Genomic DNA, 18,826 nt, shown 5'->3' with positions numbered 1-18,826 from the left:
AGGGGACTCCCCAATAATATGTGAAATGAACGTTACCGAAGTGACGTGACATTCATGTAGTTGATGACAAATAACCTCGTTTGTTACATTATGATTTCTTATATTACTGCGTTAAAACGCTTCATTGAAATGATTTTTATGTCAATAATTGCTTTTTTTTTCAATATTTTCTTATTACTAATTTACATATTATTACAAGCTTGAAATGTACGTTACCTACTAATATTCTGAGGCAATCGTGTCTTTATAGTGGTGATTGTGACATATAACACAATGTGATTACATAGAAAATCTTTTTGGAATAAACGGAAACAAAACAATGAATTTCTAGATGATTTTTAAGCTTTTTATTAAAAAGAAATATATCTTGAAATGTACGTTACATTTACGTAGTTTTCTAAATCGGCATGGATAAAGGTTAAAAAAGACAGTAACTACAAAATAGAATTTTACTACATGTACATGTTAAGTTCCAGTATCTATAGAAAATAAAAAGATTCCAAACTGATCGCTCTAAACAAAACAGAGAGAAGAATTAAAGCATATATTTAAAAAAATGTTTTTATACATCTGGATCAAAAAGTAACCTTTGTTTTTTGAAAGGAAAAATCAAACGCACGTTCGTATGCCGAGAAAATATGTTGCTGACAGAGTTGGTAGGATGTGCTGGTGTTAAGATGAGATATTCCAATTGTGATTTAATGACTACATTTTTTTTGGACATATTTTTTTGGACATTGAAGAAGGAGTAACGTACATTTCAAACTACATTTCTGAATAAAATCACCCTCTACTTTACCGTCTTGTCATTATTCCACGTATTAAAATTTGATGAAAAAAAATCTGGAAACAAAATCTTCACATACTTTCTTTCAAATGTAATTGATAGAAAAATTGTTATCTTGAACTTCATTTTTTTAAAAATCAGAGAGGCATTTGTGCCCTTATATTGAGAATGGGTGTACAGTGTTTTGTATTCCTATTATCTGTTTAAAAATAACAAGCTTAGTAAAACAAATCTTTACATTTTCTATACTTACAATTGTACATGAGATATATTTCACACGCTGAATCATCACGAAAACAATAATGTTTCAAATCAAAATTTCCACCTTCTACAGAAAACACACATGTACTGATTCAAATCTTGGTTGTTGTAATACGCAAGTTTCGAGATTATCTCCCTTGGTGCGCTCTTTCGATGGGGAGGGGAGTTTCGTTGCCGCGTAAACAAACAGGTGGGACAAATGTTTGATATTGGATACATTGTATCATCGATATACTGGTTTATCATAACTACATGATTGTCGGGATGCACTCTACATTTCGAGAATAACCGAATTAATTTAAAGACCTCATTTTTTAAAGCAAAAAAATCGTAACAAAAAAGAAAATGTCGGTTGATGTGAGACTTTTCAGACGAGGGAAGCTATTTGGACCTCTAATAAAAACGGTACACATGCATCTGAACATTGTACGTAGGCGATCTAAATGACACATTGATTCTCTTCCTTATTACAACTTCAAAAAACCCACAAACTTTTTGTTTGTACAATCAAGAAAATCAGTCACTTTTTATTAAGACTATGACGTTTATTTCGTTTTCAAGTACCTATAATTTAAAGTAAATTTGTAAATATGCATAGTTGAACTTGATAAAATCATCAAATGCATCACAGCTTAATATCATTATCTTTTTATAACATTTAATAAAGTTTAAAAGCCATAAATATTGTTCATTTATTTATGAATACAGAATGTATGTATACAGAAACAGCCTGTCCTACCTCCATGCTGAAATGGATACTTTTTGCGCCTCTATCACAGGAGAGTTACAATCTCGAAACTGGCGTATTATGGTATAACAAACCCGATCTGTGATAATGTAATTTTGAACCCAACATAAATGTAGCGTGGGAGAAATTTTCTAACAAGTCGGAGTGTTCAACTAGTGGTCAACTCTTGTTTTGCATGAAATTTCAAAGTATTAACATTCAACTAATGGTCAACTGGCCGTTTTATGCAAATCAGTTGATCGCTTTTCAGAAAAGCATTCAACTCCGAGTGGTCAACTGTTTTCGCATTATCAGTTGACGAGTAGTTGACGGTCAACTATACATTTTCGTATGGGTACCCGTGTGGCGCACTAGTTAAAGCCTCTACTGTAGAGTTGCGATGTGAGAGATGAACCTTTCGTTGCGGGTTCGATTCCCATTCCCATTCGATTCCCACTGTGGGACGTGGAGAACGGTCCATCGGTTGACACCATATAAACTGAGGTCTTGTGTCGCAGTAGGTTCATGCTGGCACGAAAATAATCCGTCAATGCTCAATGGCCCTGAGTGCCGAGCATAAGACAACAATTTACAGCTCCCCACCGGCAAGAGTCGTCTCCATATGAGTTAAAAATTATCGAGAGGGACGTTAAACAATTAATTATAGTGGGATTTGAACCCGCGACGTCAGGATCAACTCCTGCGACTCTATAGCAGACGCTCTAACCACCGGGCGACTGGAACAGGAGATGGACAGATACTGACTGGATATAACTGGGCTACAGCTTAAAAAACTACACTGCAAAGTGGAAAACTTGTTCTTTACGTAGGAAGAGAGGATGGATTACATTAAGAAGTAGAATAGTGCTGACACAGAAAACTAAGACGTAATTGAATGAATGGACACCCGTAAATGAAAGATTGAAGTGCGCAAGATTATGTACATCAAATATAAAAATAAGCCTGATTATGGTATGCTCGACGAACAAAGCTCCGAGTAAATATAGGAAGCATTCATATAACAATTACAAGAAGTCATTAAAATCATACAAAAACATGACATATTGCTCATTATTGGAGATTTCAATGCAAAGTTTGGCAGCAATAACAAAGGCCATTAGAGACAATAAACCAAGACACAATATTCCATGGAGCAACAAAGGCATTAGAGGCCATAAACCAAGACACAATACTAGTATTCCATGGATCTGATGGATAAACCTAAGAACAAACTGTTCATATGCTTATATCAAAACAACATAGAATAGCCATCTAAGATACAAGAGCATGACTGGAGCTGATACAAGCGGTGATTAATAAACTGAAAATGAGTAAGATCAGAATAAAATTGAAGAAACGAGAGCAAGATGCAGACACACGTAGAAAGAAATGCGATGTCACAAAACTTTCTCTGCTAGAGAAAAATATATTCCAAGTGCTAGAATTGCTTCTGCGAAACGGGACCTCGGTTTATACGGTCTCATCCGAAGGACCGGTCTCCACATCCCACAGTGGGAGGAAAATGTTGAAGAAATCTGGGAAAGTATGATAAAAGATTTCAAGACAGCAGACAGTACACTTGGAGTAAAAGAAAAGAGACAAAAACCTTGGATAAACATATATTCTTGGACGGTGGTAGAAGAAAGGAAGCAGTTAAAAATCAGACTTCGCTACCAACAGCAGGTCAGAAATGTTAAATACATTGTAGAAGCTTAAGAAACAACTTTACATCAAAGACAGAGAGGTACATGTAAAACGCAGCATGAGGAATCCATGACAGGATAATGTGGACAGAAGATGATTACGGGAGCAGTTAAGCAGTCATTTATTGGCATATGAAAATTGTATGAGATAACTAGAGTGCAAAGTAATGAAAAGAAAGGCATGGCAACAGCCAATAAAGAGCAAAGAGGGCAAGCCTAAAGAAAGAAAAGATGGAAACAGTACTTTAAAATTACAAAACGGCCCGTCTATTAAACATGCATCCATTAGAAGTTGAAATTAAAGGACAGGTAATAGAATAAGTAGATGAGATAGATACAAGCCCCATACGGAAAGAAGAAATGATCAAAGCTATTTTAAAAAAAAAATTTAAAAACAGTGGAGTTGATGGAATAACAGCTAAGATGTTTCAAGCTGACTCAGAGGCAACAACAGGATATTTGGAAAAACTTTAAATAACATTTTGGAAGCAAGAAACTATAGCATTGGTATGGGATAAAGGTCTGATTGTTAAGATTTCAAAGAAACACAATAGATGGATATGTGATATGATAGAGATAGGTATATAACACTTGTGTAAGTACCAAGCGAAGTATTCTGCAAGATAGTGATACAAAGGATCCTGTGGAGTGCACAAACTGACATCAGAACAGGGAGGGGTACAACAGAGCAACTATTTACACTCGGGACATCCAACAAAGAACACTAAATAAATTTCAATTTAAGTCAAGTCGGCCTCATACTGAGCACGGAGGAAACACAAAAGTGATTATACCGCACTCTGACATGATAAGGACAGACCCCTTTAGAAAGTAACACTATTATTTTTGATAACAAAACTATAGAAATATAAAACCATTTTTATCTAGTATGTTAAGTTGACATCCAATCTTTAAGAATTATTATCATCATATTGATGCATTAGGTTTGTCTTTACACTGTATATATCATTCATATATTTTTCTTTTTTTTTTTCATATCTTAGCTTCATTTTTATCTTTTATAAATTATACACTCTCAGTATTTAAGATAATAAATAATTGAGAGAAATAGTAATTTTGTGTTCTTCAAAGAAAAATCCCAAAACAACATTTTTTCCATATTCGAAGTCAGACAATTCAAAACGAATTGTTGTCTTTTGATAAACTTATAAGAAGTAAAGCTACAAAGTTAGACAAAATTATTTTTTGTTTAATGAGAGAAATATTCGAAATGTGTTTTCCTCAGAAAAATATGACCAAGGTCATAATTTGTTTTGCTAATTTAAATTTTTAGATGCATAACAAGTTTTGGGGCGTTTAAAACTAACTTCCACCAATAAAATCTCAAATATCAGATATGAGTACTTTTTAGGTCAACATAATGCATAATTATCTTTCTTCCTCATTTTGCATTTTTATATATTCCATCCACTTCATTCACCATATAAATGCCCGTAATGACATCTCACTTAGTAAGTCGATCCCACTTATTTTATAAGGATTAAACATAAATCTTCTCTATTAATTGACGCGTAAACCTGTGACGAAGGAAGTTAGTCAGTAAAATGACCATCAAGATTCTGGTTCTACTTGTCTGCGTATTCCGCGTGTTGGGAAGTAGCTGGCTGACGGTTGACCATGATCAGTGTTCCTCCAACTATGATGAATTTAAAACTCTAATCGACAAAAACGGACTCCAACTCATAAGGTAAAATTTTTACCCCGAAATGAAATGAAATATATTTTCACGAATATTGACTGAACTTGAACTTGGAGGATTTATTAGAGATACTTGATCATGAACATTTGCAACTTTGAATTCTAACAAATTTGAAAAGAAGAGATCTAGTATACGTGTTTTTGCCAGGATCCTGGGGACCGGGATTTTGGGATGTCCCCTAAAACTTGTCCAGAGTTCTATAGTATATACTATATAAAGGAAGGGTTTCTTATTCAAGCCTCAACAATAAAGCACGCTGACAGTTGTATTTCTTTTTTAAAGTCATTTTTGGGATGCCAGCGTATTTTTTAAAAAGTTTATTTTCAATGTTTGAAGAGATGTTTTTTTTCTTTGATTTCAATTAAAAGGAGATTTTTTAAATGTTACAGACCTTGGTTAATTATATCATGAGGAAGTTAGCGAGATGCCAGTTTTCCGAGATCAGATCTATTTCCTGAGGTTTAAAAATAATACAGGGTCAGTCTTAAGTATAGGAATAAGAATCTTGCAAATTCACTAAACGATACACTTAATTTACTTCTGAATTAACGGTTTAATTACCGGTATATCGGTCAATAAATAAAGAAAAAAAAGGAAATACTGAACTTTGGATCAAGGGTCCATCTACAACTGATTGACTGCAGGTTTCCTGCGGGGTAAAACGAATGTTACAAAATACCCTTCGAGCAGATACCTGTACATCAATATATTTTTGCAAGACTCTCAGAGATTTTGATCTTGTTTGTATCTTTTAACAATTTAATTTATTTAATTCAGATTTAATTCAAAAGTCGCTGAATTAAAAAATGAAACAGCGTCTAAAATCAACACCGAGGACGTAGCGATGGTTCAAGCCGAGGCAAAAAGACTGGAGGAAACTCAGAATAAAGCAAATGATTCCCTTCATAGTAAGCGGGAAAGGACAGCTGATCAGAAAGAACGGTTCCGGAAACTGTACCACGAGATGGAGTTGATCACCGGAAATATCAGTAGGTTAGAGAGAGTAATGGCTGCCAGATCTGTAGCACAAAGCCAACGTCAACAAAAAGTTCAAAGTCTTCTGGATCAAATTAGAGCAGTACGCCAAAACAACACAGATCTAGGATTAAATATTTTAAGAGGTAAAAATGGTTGAAAAATGTTAAATCAGAAATAAATATATAACCTTATTAACATCATTTAATCCTCAAAAATCATGGTAAACTCACTCTCTTTCTCTCTCAATTCAGAATTAAATCTCCAAACGTCAGCAGGCTTCACAATTCAAACAAATAGCGAAGTGACTCTACAGGATCGAGATATCCTGATGTTTCCATCCATTCTTCACAGGAGTGAAAAAGGACTCGATGTCTCGAACTCGATTCTAACGGCCACTTACTCCGGTGTTTACCTATTTCACGTCACGGTCTGTTCTCAGGGCGCGGGTCTAATAGCTAGGGCGGTGGTGTGTAAGAACTACAGTCACCGCTGGGTGGGATTTGCTTACGCTGAGGACAGCAATAATTCGGAGTGTGGAAGCAACACGGTGGTGATTGAAGTACAAAAAGGAGACAGATTCTGGGTGCGATCACATAAAAAGTCTTATTTCTCCTCTGGAAGTAGCTTTAGTGCTACATTAATTCAGAGAACTGAGTGAAATATTCCAATGTTCCAGAAACTGAACAATATCTCTCTGATTGCTGTGTAATTGCCGAAAAGAAAGCATCAGCATTAACTCTAAATAAATACTATTCTTGTTTCAGTTTAGAAAAATCAATGATTTTGTGATAAGAAGAAGAATAGTGACTTTTTTTAGGGTGAAGAATCGAGGTCGACATTAGCTGTGACGAAAAGGATTGGGAAATGACAAAAACGGTTATACAGTCAGTGTTGTCTTTGGGTCTCATTGATCACATTGTGTACGGCGTCCGTCTGTCTGTAAACTTTTCACATTTTCGACTTCTTCTCCAGAACCATTGGGCCAATTTCAACCAAACTTGCTACAAAGTGTCTTTGAAAGAAGAGGATTCAAGTTTTTTAAAATGAAAGGCCACACCCTATTCCAAGGGGAGATAATTAAATATCTGCGAAAAATTAATGGCATCTTTTAAAAATCTTCTTCGCAAGAACCACTGGGCCAGGAAAGATGAAATCCTAAGGTAGTGTAGATTAAAATATGTAGGTAGTGTAGATTCAAGCTTGTTCAAATCATGCCCCCGGGGGTACGGCGGGGTCACAATTGACGATCAAAGTTTTACATAAGAAGCATCATCAAGTAGTTTAAAATTAATGCCCCAACCCCCCCCCCACCCCCCCCCCCCCCCCCCCCCCCCTCTATACTGAAGTGAATTCTGCTTTTCTCGTCCTAGCCAATGTGCTCAGGTGAGCGATGTGGCCCATGGGCGTTTTGTTTTATTCTTTTACTTTCACCATCGAGTTTGACTTGCTTTTGAGAAACTTATACTTTTGCCATAAACTGCCATGTGGGTATCAGTAGTACATCGTGATTTTTGTTATTTGTGTAGCTTTGTTCTGAAAATATACAATAGACGTTAAGCTATTTCATTATGAAAAGGAGAGTAGTCAATCGTGTACATTGTGTATTTGAGTACTTGTATTGACTCTTTTAACCAAAGACTCTGATAACAGATAATATTGAAGCTCTCGTTCTGCTGGTAGGACATTTAAGGTATTTCCATCCTCCTGTGATATCATAGATTTTCGGCAAAATCTGTTAATAATCTGTTAAATTCATACCCAAAAGAAATATGTCTTTTGGACGAGAGTCTTTCAATAAGTGTAATATCAAATATTTGTACATAATTTTTACCACACTGTTTACTAGAATTGAATGCTGGCATATGCTTCTGTTTACTTATAAATGGCAACATATACATTTTTAGTAATGATTAGTTAATTTACACGTACTATATTCCATGAAAATAAATGCTGTTTTTTTCTACTTTGAACCAATAATATATTGTCAATATGGAAATACCATAATCATTAAATCTTGAAAATATTTTGAACAGGAACATAATATTTTGTTTATTATTTCTGTCTGTGAAACGTAAATAATAATTTACAGCTGATGAGTCTGTGTATGAGTGAGTTGATTTAGTCCTAACGTTTATAATATTCTACACTCATTTGTTATAGAGGCTTGAAATTATGATATCATGAGATGTTTCTTTTTTATGTATGACTGGTTTCTGTAATTCCTCATCTTTCAAGCACGGGTCCCTTGCTGACCTGTAGGAGAGACACAAGATGAAACACACCCTTTAAATCCGGCTTAATGGTGGCTTATAGGTCCTTAATGGTGGTTTAATGGTTGTCTTTAAGTCACCATTAAGTCACCATTAAGCACCTTTAAGTAACATTTACACCACCATTAAGTTACCATTAAGCCAACTCTAAGTCCTTAATGGGTGCTTAAATGTAGCTTAATGGTAGCTTAATGGTGGCTTACAGGTCCTTAATGGTAACTTTTAGACCACCATTAAGTCACCATTAAGCTACCATTAAGCTAGACTTACAGGTGCTTAATGTCCAAACTCCATTAAGCTACCATTAAGCTACCATTAAGCCACCATTAAGCCACCATTAAGTCACATTACGCAATCGATAATATTGTTTATATGGGTGAAAAATTATTTTTATAGTGATTTGTTATCAATATTATAAATGTAGAGTTCGCTTATATCTTGATTTGGTAAAAATTATGAAAAAGAACGAAATTCAAAATCAAAAAAAAAACCGCCGCAGGCGGGGCGCGATCCCATGACCGTAAGGTTGCGATGCGAACGCCTTATCCATTAGGCTATCGCCGCTCTTGATACTAAATGAAAATATTAAATATTTGACCTTTATTTTTTTCAAAATTTGTTTGGACTTGTAAAGGTATTTACTAGTATTTTGTTGAACATTTCCAAAAGTCTTGAATTGATTTATTAATCAAAATATAAACAATTTTATTTGTGGATCTTAACACATTAATATATATTTCTACACTGAGTTCGGCTTTTAAATTGATGTAATGTGATTGAGTTCTTCGCTCTGTTATTCGAAAATTTTCGAAATGTAAGCATTAAATCATGATTGAAAATAAATTAATTATAGATAAAACACAAAAGTCTATCATCGAAAAAGAAAGAGGAAAAAACAGATTCTACTATTATTTTTAATATACTGCGGATATTAACGGTTTCTGTGTCAACAATTTAGTGACAATCCTCGCGGAAGAGTTACCTGGTTAATTACGTTTACAAAAACTTTTTTTTAGAATATCATATTCAGTTTCAATTCTTTTTGTATCATAATGGGTATCAAAATAATTGACTTTTTACGATGAATCAAAATTTTTAATTTGTTATATGCTTGCGTTAAATTTAAATTTTTTTTTTTAAATAATTGATCATTAAAATCTGTCAGTGTACGTTGTGTATGTATAGTTTCCTGTTAGTTAACCGGGGACGGGGGGACACCTAATTAAGGTCTATTGTCTGACCAGTCGGTTTACTGTACACTGATCATGCTGATCATCTGTTAATCTTACCCCGTTTCTCAATGTGTATACATCTGGTCGGATGTCATGTTTAGTCTGATCGGCCGTTCCTCTGAAAATCGATTTTGAAATAACAATCATTCAAGACCGACTATAGATTTTGACAGATACTTACCGCTGCATTATTAAAAAAAATAATAACGAATTAATTCGAATTATTCATGATGTAAAAGCCATTAAAAAGTTTTTCATGGTAAAAGTCAATCTTTGAAAACTAAACATTTGTATACCAGTAGCCCCCCCCCCCCAAAAAAAAAAAGCACAGAGATTTTTTTTCATGAGATTATATAGTTATATTCCTGTGAATTCTGTAGCGAATGTTTCTTTTAACACATGAAATAAAAATACCATTTTGTTTTTAAAAAGTAATATATATTTTGTGTTCATGAATATAGATAATTTTAAGAACAAATTGATTTTTGGTATTGTAAATTTAAGATATTTCACGAAGGACTTGCTCACGGTGTGTAATAATTATTTATTTTTAAAAATCATATACACTAAAAATAAAAACAACGCATGTAATAATGATTTATTTTAAAAAAAATAATATACGGTTCTGATACATGATGTCTTGTTTTATTATCACTTTAAATGATTTTAAGAAAAAATTAGACACCTCGAGCAAGCCCTTGTGGCTATTAGCTAACTTTGTTCCCAGTGATCAAGTTTATGCATGTTGACAAAAAACTCGTAGAAATTCTGATCGAGACAGAATTATGAGTTGGAATAGATTTTGCGTAAATGATATTAAAATAACTAAAAGTTAGTTCAAAGATTCTATATAAGATGCGTAAAAGTTTAATGAGGGTTGACCATTAAGTCACCATTAAGCTCAGCTTAATGGTGGCTTAATGGTAGCTTAATGAAGTTTGGACATTAAGCACCTGTAAGTTGCAGCTTAATGGTGGCTTAATGGTGGCTTAAAGGAATTAACTTCTTTAAGCCACCATTAAGTCACCATTAAGCTACCATTAAGCGATTGCTTAAAGGTGGTCTTTCGTCTTGTGAGAGGGGGAATAGATTACAAGATAAACACATGGAGCGTTAGAATTGCCTATGTACATTGTATAAAAATGAAGATATCAAGTGATTTTAATAAGGGTTGCATAAATCTAATGAAATCCCTAAAAATAATTAATTTACCGTGAAAAGTACAATAACTACTAAACAACAAGGCGACGATAATGATCGAGTTATATATACATGTAGTTTTTTTTTTTTCATATTTAGAAGAAAAAATCTTTTTATATCTCTGTAATCGATAATATGTGGACTTATAGGTTCTGTCCGACTGTCTGTCTATTAAAAATAACTTGTTCTCTACAGAAGTGTGTAGTTTTCTTTCAACAAACTGCTGGAATTCAGATGGCTATTAATTGTGCTCCTTTATTAAGCGAACTGTTTATTATTTCTATAATGCAAAATGTTTTCAAATATATGAGAAGAAAACTTTGCTGTGACCTACCACTCGATATTTAGATACTAGCAAATCGACGATGTACATGTATTTATTAATTAACAAAAATTACTTCCATTCATATGGCATCTGATATATCCACCTGAAGTTGAAGTAAAAGATATTACAGAATCTGTCACATTTGTTTCATGTTTGGGTGTTTACTGACTTAAGATGATGAGGCTGACTACACTGTAACAACCAAACTGTGACAAACGATGTATCCATCGTCAGCGTCTCTCATTGATGTAATCATATTCCGCTATCACCTGTATGTTCGTAATGACATGTACATCTTCAAACTTATTCGATACTCAATACCTTGCTCTGATCAATTTTAAATCTGAGGCAGGCTGCTGGCAGAGAAGTTGATGTGACAGGGATATCAAAAACCTCATTTAAAGTCAGAATATCGTAAATTCTATAGTCGTTATATAATGACCTTGTTAGCACGTATTATCTATAAGTGGATCGTATTTTGACTGACTTGTTTCATAGCAATTGGTAGGCGTACTGATTTTGGTTACAGAATGTTCCAGTCACCTGATCAGTAAATAGAGCTCACAGTTGGAGTGACCGGTCAGTATATAAGGGATGTTTAGTCTTCCTAGGCACCTGATCCCACCTCTCGAATTCCCTCTTTACAGATAATGTAATCGCAGAAGCGCAAATAATGCGATGACGCGATGAAGGTGAACCGATGGACTTAGGACGATGGCGCGATGACAGTGATGCAATAAATTATAAGGGGAGAAAGTCCAGAATTATTTGCAGTATCCGGGGCAAATTTATGCATAAAACCCTAGTATACTCTATTTTAATGAAGGATATGTTCATAAATTAAGCTAGGATTTTCAACAAATATCAAACTTTGCGTTGCGCACTGATTAGAGCGTCTGCTCTAGAGTCGCGGACTAGGGAGTTGATCCTTACGTCGCGAATTCGAATCCCATTGTATAGGACATAGAGACCAGTCCTTCGGATGATACCGTATAAACCGAGGTCCGTATCGCAGTAGGTGTTGGTACGAAAAAGATCCCTCATTGCTCAATTGCCCTGAGTGCCGAGTATAGTCCTCCACCGACAGTTGGTGGCGTCTCTATACGAGTGAAGAAGTTTCGAGAGGGAAATTAAGTCATTAAACAATAAACAAAACAAAAACCAAACCAAAAAAAACTTGGCGTGTCATAGCGTAAAATGGCGAATTGTTCATTTTTTTTCTAGCATTAAATGATGATAGCTGAATTAAAGAAATTGAGGAGCATCACTGTTCCGCTGTGCATTCGCTACATATTCCACACAAAAGTACGGTTCCATATGTACGTACTTAAACGTTAATGGATTGATGAGGGGTTTTTGTTTTGTTTGTTTTATAGATGAAGGAAAAATATTCAGTGGATGTAAAAATACTTGCATATATTTCCTTGACTTTACATTATTTGGAATTGTTCAATTTTTGCGACCAGTAATAGCTCGAATATTTCATGTTTCAAAGGTGCGCGGGTCCTCCTACGCACCAATGAATGGTGAACAGCTCCAGAGTTCACCTATAGTACACTTTAGTGCACTTAATTGTCAAGCTATGTATACCTGTTTATCAACTTGTTGTCTCGATTTACATGTATTAGCATTCTCCCTCCCGACCATTCCTTGAAAATATCTATCTTCTTCCTCAAACTTACGTAATCTTTTAGAATTTGATTAACCTGTTGCAATAACATGTTTTTTTTTAGTTTTCATTATAGTTTCAGGGCATATCGTGTGTAAGTGTTGGGGATTGGGTCCACAAAAATCAGGTTCCCAGAAGTTCTCATAATCTTGCACACCTAGTAATTAACCAGATTGGAATTGGATTCATTTTGCTCTGTAGGACTGATGTTTAAAAAATACAGTAAAACATGTTGATTACTTATAATGAATCAACGCTTACAGCGAAGTGATTTTTATTCCCTGTGAGTTTAAAATATATTATAAACTTAACGGATATAACGAATTACGCTTATAACAAAGCAAAATCGTATTCGCCAGAGACGTGTTTTACTGTAATACATTCCTTTCATCCCAAAAATCATTGTAGGGGGTCTCTCAACAACTCCTCTTACAATTTACGCAGTAATCAAGTTATTCTTGAACAATATTTACGATTGTTTTCTTTTGTATAGATACGCTTTATTTCTGGATTAGTTAATTTGGTTACAGGATAATTTCGGTCCATCTTGACTGGGAGCTGCATACAGAGGAAGTCAATTTCAAACATGCACAGAATGAAACTCGGCTATTCAATCAACTGAATGGTCACAGAAGTGTCTGGAAAATGTTATTGATTTGCATTAAGCCACATTTCAGTAAACTTTCAGTTATACCATCACTGAAACGTAGTTAGTATCATCGGTAGATATAATTGTTAATTTTATATCTTCTTAAGCGTTCGGATTATTAGCGTACTAAGACACAACTGTGTAAAGTATTTTCAGTATAATCAACTAAACATCAAGCAAGGCTATTCCTGGCGAGAGGTGATATGTCTGAATCATACTTAAAGTACGTGCTTAAAAGACAGGAAAGAGGAGGAGATTTTATTTGTACATGAACCATGTATATTTTCAAATAATGGTCGTCAAGTTAGCTTTCTCCTGGGGCCTCAATTTCACCTTCAGGTATAATCGTAAATACATTGCGACGAAAAAGTACAATAGTCCTATACCAAGAACTAGGTGCATGAGGCGAATCTAACGACTGCTAGTATTTACGCAAACACAAGACTTGCTGTTGCTCTTGGACTGCAAAAGATTTCATAGGATATAAAGTATTTTCAATATGACTGAAGTTGGACCGATATGCCTAACTCTGAAGCCCTAATCTACAAGAAAATTTGAAGTGTCTTCCTTTCTCCTATTATCACAATTTTTGAATATTAAGGACAAGGTTTTATTGTGGAGATAAAAGGTCACGAGTTAATTCTCTGCGATAACCAATTGTGTGACCATCCCACTGCTTTGATACCATGTTTTTCTTTGCAGTCACAATTCTAGTGCCAACTGGTAGGTTTTGAACTAACATTAATATACATGTATATAGTTTTCGTTTAATTAAAACAATACTGTAAAACGGTGCATAGATAACCAATAAACTGTATATATTGTTTGAAACAGAACCAATATATTGTGTACATTTACAGTAGAATTTAGATAACTTAAGGGGACTAGTTTTATCTTGATTTCACTGAATTGGTTTTTAATTTATTTTCCCTCTGTTTTATTTCAAAGGCTTAAAATCTACTTTTTGTTAAACATTGTTGCTATGTCATGTATTGTTTCGTGTAACATGATGCGGTAACTCTTCCAAGGGCTATTCAGGCTGAAATTCAGCGAAACCGCACTAGAAAAGAGTGCTTCCTGGGGAGGTCGTATACTGTCCGCTAAGTCCTCGCACTGTATCTTGAAATATGGCGCTAAATAGCAAAAAGCAGACACTTCGATTGCACCAATTTGAAGCACATATCAGGGATTTTTTTTTTCAAAGGGGGTAGGGATGGTTCCTGGGCCGAAAAAAAAACGTAAACATCTTTTTTGTGATGGCGGTGGGGGTTGGTTGGAGTTTGGTCAGCTTTCCTTCTTATCAATTTTGTTACCCTACATGTGTCAATTTATCAATCGCAGAATTCAATGTATTGTAGTCATTTTGGCCAAGGCGCCAGGTGGTCATAACCATGGCTATGTGACGGACAACCCTTTACATGTCAACAACGAGATCCAGGATCTGAACATCCACTTCGGAACTCACTTCTGTCTCGACATCTTGGTGGTTGACTGTCATCATCACCAAACACTTAACGACGAACAGATCTGTGGTTCTGACGGTCACACATATGCCAATCAGTATGCAATATTCTTAAGTTGTTTTTTCTTTTTTTTCTTAAGGAAAGATAATACAAAGAATCTGGGGGAATTAGGCGAGTCATATGCCTACGCAAGGGCAGATAAAATATCAGTTTAAAAAATCTTACAAAATCCTTGAAAATGAGAATATCATGTGTTTAAAACGAATACATTTAACCGTAAATTGACTTCAAATTTTCATTAGAATTTTTTTTTTATTTATATCGACAAAAAGTAGTTCGATAAATCATTTATATATTTTCATGGCTATACATGTATGTTTTTTTTTTGGGGTGACATCTCTTTCAAAGTAGAAAGTAAAAATAGAAATTTTATTTCAATGAAATGGAAATGTAAGAAATCACTATATCTAGTTTGTTGGGTATGCCTGGGACATCAAATTGGAAACATGGGATAATTTGTGCATAACAGGCTTAGCCTATTATGCAAATTATCCCACTTTTCCAAGTATCGTTGATGCCGTGGCATATCCAACAAACTAGAAAGTGATTCCGTAAATACGAAAGGTGGTTGCATAATTTCTAATCGTCATAAAAACACATTAGAAAGTTTACAATTTTTAATATTTTAGAAATTTAATATGTGCATAATTATTTACAACTAAAATAGGCCAAAAATTTGCTTCAATGTAGGCATATATGTGTATATTTTTATTTTGTTTGTATCATTTAAGTAAATCTGAAACATTTAAAAATATTTGCAGCTGCGAATTTGCACACGCCATGTGCATGTTCTCTCATCTGAGAATAAAGAGCCATGGACCTTGTAATAGTGCAACCCGACCACCTACAACAATGGCTTCTGGATCAACCATGCCAGCACTTACTACCATGAAGCCAGTAGACACCACCATGAAGCCAGTAGACACCACCATGAAGCCAGTGGACACCACCATGATGCCAGTAGACACCACCATGATGCCACCAGACACCACCATGATGCCAGTAGATACCACCACAGTGGATATGACTACACCAGCAATGTCCACCACCACAACACAGAGCCAGGAGACCGTGCTTTTCCAGCAAGTTTTCTGTAGAAACAAAGATTTTATCCACTGCCCAACAACCGTTACACCAACCTGTGCTTCAAACGGCATGATGTTCAACAGCGGGTATAACTTTTTTTGTGAAATTTTCAAAATTAACTTGAAAGGAAGCTTAGTAGAGTTAAGATCTTTTAAAAGATTCAGTTATTATATATTTTGATTAACCCGCTCGATAGAATTTTTTGCTCACATAGAGACGTAAACAAAAATCGGTTAAGAGTTTTGTAATTTATACCTAAAGAGCAAGAGCCACATAGGCCTTTTTTGGCCCTGACAATTTATGAAAAATCAAAACCGCTCAGTTTAAGTACATGTAAATGCAGTACTTTTCACTTGGAATGTTGGTGACCCTCTATCTATTGATCATAACGTAATGTTCCATCTAGTCAAAACATTACGACATAATATTGCGTCATTTTATCCTGAAAATTCCAAAATGTGGATTGAATTAAATAATGAAAGATCTGTTTCTAAAGATCAAAAGCATATTTAACATTTTTGATCGTGAGCTCATATTTTAATTCTTTGCTGAAGGCAGTCAAATAAGCATGTTTTATGCAATATTGAAGAACATTGCATTTTCTATAAAAGTCTGTTTCCCAATACCTAGATTCTCAAAAAGAAATTTTATTACAGAAAATGATAGCACAAAGTCTCTACTTTATTTTTGAGACATGAAATGGGAAGGAGGATGTAAGTCAATAATTGATGTTAGGACAGGGCCATTTTATGCATAAAGTGAACCTAGCTCTTTCCTCGAAATCGTTTGTGTTGCTTTTTTAAATGTTTTGAAGGCCATAAGATATCACAAAAAATATAGCAAGATCCTTATTTTTCCAAGTAATCAAATTCTATGCAGATGATCATGTGAATACGTTTATTTCAGATGCGAATTCTCCAAAGCAAAATGTGACGATATTACACTTACTCAGGTTGATGTCAGCATGTGTTCAACTCCAGTTGTTGGATAAGACATAATAAATATTTATATCATATCAACTTCTGTTTTGTTCAAATATAAATATATAGAATCATGTGCATATCTTCATTCATTTTACACACGTAAAACGGGGTAAATCTCCACAGAAACCAACCGCCCTTTCTGCGTAAGAAAGTCAAGATTAAGTCAAGATTAAATTCTCATGATTCTTGCTGTTAAACGATGTTGTTAATTTATGGTTTACGGGCCCTTATATGTAGATGTCTTCTAACAAATAGATACAGTTTTCAATAGTTAATTAAATATGGGTTATCTTTTCATATATGATTTCCTACATCACAAGTACACATTTTAAAAACATTTTGCAGAGCAATTTACCATTCGCGTGTATTAGAGTCATTTAAATTTTTGGGGTCCAATTTTTGTGGATTGCCGAAATTTTACAGGTTGGATGGGATGCTGTTCATAGGGTGTTGCTAAAACGCGGAACGGAAAGCGGAACGGAACGGAAAACGGAATGTATTATTTTGGATTAAATCACTTAAAATACACAGATTTTATCATAAATGATCTATTTTGTACATATTCAATCCACCACTATTAAAAACAAGTTGGTTGATTTTGTCATGCTCAGTCTCTTATTTACGAAAATCGATAACATAGCAGTCACCTAGAATCGAATTTGAAAAGGGGGGATAAACGAACTTGAAAAGAATTTGACAAGCAAAAACACAAAGAGAAGACAATTGTTTGGTTCGGGAGGGGGGGGGGGATAAAACACAAAAAGAAAACAATTGTTTGAGTCGGGTAGGGGATAAGTTCCAGCTCTACCATCTTTCAATACAATTTTTTTTCACTAACTTTAATACTACCAGGGACCTATATACCAACTTAGTATACATATAGGTCCCTGATACTACATTAGTTACATTCACAATAAGTGTGAAGATGTCAACTTGACCGAACATTTCCGTAGTAATTAGGTTTTGACAAGGGGGGGATATTTGATATCTAGATGAACAATGGAAAGAGAAATAAAATGTAAAAATAAAATTATTAAGATTACGTTTAGGGCAAACCTTTACGGCAAGCTCGAATAAACATCTCTTATACACACTGGTTATTAAAATTTTATTCAAAAGAGAGTCGCTTTCTATATATTTAAATTCTTGATAGACAAAATTGGAAAACTTTCATGTGGTAGAAATAATACAGAATCTTTGCATTCAATGAAGTTAAATTTTGTGTGTATTTTTGGGAGGGGGTGTATATGAATGACCCCGTAAAAATGAGTTTGTTCTCCCGCTCAACGGTAAGGTCTGAGAAGTTGTAATAGGATGCTCCCTTTTTGAGTCCAACATATATGAAAGGTTTAATAGAACAATTTTTAATGTTGCTGTGTACTACACAGACCCGAAACTACCACTCCCCCTTTCATGATTCGCGAATTCGACACTGCTTGTATAACCTTAATATCATAAGTACTTTCTACAGACATTGACACTGGAAACAAATTGAAAGAGGGGGGGGGGGGTTCAGTAAAAAAATTCCAACATACAACAAATTTGACAAGCCAAAATAAGGGGCATATGTCCTTTGCCCAAACACGAAAATCCTATTTCGTGTGTGTGTTTGTGTGTGTGTGGGGGGGGGGGGGTTCGAATTTCTTTCAGTACCATTTTTTTTCCACGGAGGGTGTGTATGACTCATGAATATATAATAGTTTACAATTAATT

The 18,826-nt window shown here is 34.6% G+C and overlaps 2 protein-coding genes across 2 annotated transcripts; both read left to right on the top strand.

Moving 5' to 3' along the window:
* The first annotated feature begins 4,913 nt into the window (after positions 1-4,913).
* On the top strand, positions 4,914-7,436 carry LOC134230435 (uncharacterized). The gene is made up of 3 exons (XM_062712263.1): positions 4,914-5,186; positions 5,976-6,319; positions 6,428-7,436. Exons 1-3 carry the CDS (start codon positions 5,044-5,046, stop codon positions 6,832-6,834), a joined length of 894 nt encoding a protein of 297 aa, XP_062568247.1. The 5' UTR covers positions 4,914-5,043; the 3' UTR covers positions 6,835-7,436.
* Positions 7,437-14,139: 6,703 nt separating this feature from the next.
* On the top strand, positions 14,140-17,143 carry LOC134230434 (uncharacterized). Its single transcript, XM_062712261.1, has 4 exons — positions 14,140-14,244; positions 14,880-15,081; positions 15,806-16,216; positions 17,037-17,143. The coding sequence occupies exons 1-4, from the start codon at positions 14,208-14,210 to the stop codon at positions 17,119-17,121; spliced, it is 735 nt and encodes a 244-aa protein (XP_062568245.1). The 5' UTR covers positions 14,140-14,207; the 3' UTR covers positions 17,122-17,143.
* Positions 17,144-18,826: the final 1,683 nt, after the last annotated feature.

Source organism: Saccostrea cucullata, unplaced genomic scaffold, assembly GCF_032062105.1.
Source record: "Saccostrea cucullata isolate Sc308-1 unplaced genomic scaffold, CSIRO_AGI_Scuc_v1 ctg4800, whole genome shotgun sequence".
NCBI lineage: Eukaryota > Metazoa > Mollusca > Bivalvia > Ostreida > Ostreidae > Saccostrea > Saccostrea cuccullata.
The sequence above is the reverse complement of the archived record's forward strand: the minus strand, read 5'-3'. Positions and strand labels throughout refer to the sequence as shown.

What these genes read in the sequence shown, in the direction of transcription:
- LOC134230435 (XM_062712263.1), top strand. Translation starts at nt 5,044, where the DNA reads ATGACCATCAAGATTCTGGTTCTACTTGTCTGCGTATTCCGCGTGTTG. An exon ending in AACGGACTCCAACTCATAAG is followed by an intron (nt 5,187 to 5,975) that starts GTAAAATTTTTA and finishes TATTTAATTCAG; the next exon opens with ATTTAATTCAAAAGTCGCTG. An exon ending in AGGATTAAATATTTTAAGAG is followed by an intron (nt 6,320 to 6,427) that starts GTAAAAATGGTT and finishes CTCTCAATTCAG; the next exon opens with AATTAAATCTCCAAACGTCA.
- LOC134230434 (XM_062712261.1), top strand. Translation starts at nt 14,208, where the DNA reads ATGTTTTTCTTTGCAGTCACAATTCTAGTGCCAACTG. An exon ending in CACAATTCTAGTGCCAACTG is followed by an intron (nt 14,245 to 14,879) that starts GTAGGTTTTGAA and finishes AATGTATTGTAG; the next exon opens with TCATTTTGGCCAAGGCGCCA. An exon ending in GGCATGATGTTCAACAGCGG is followed by an intron (nt 16,217 to 17,036) that starts GTATAACTTTTT and finishes CGTTTATTTCAG; the next exon opens with ATGCGAATTCTCCAAAGCAA.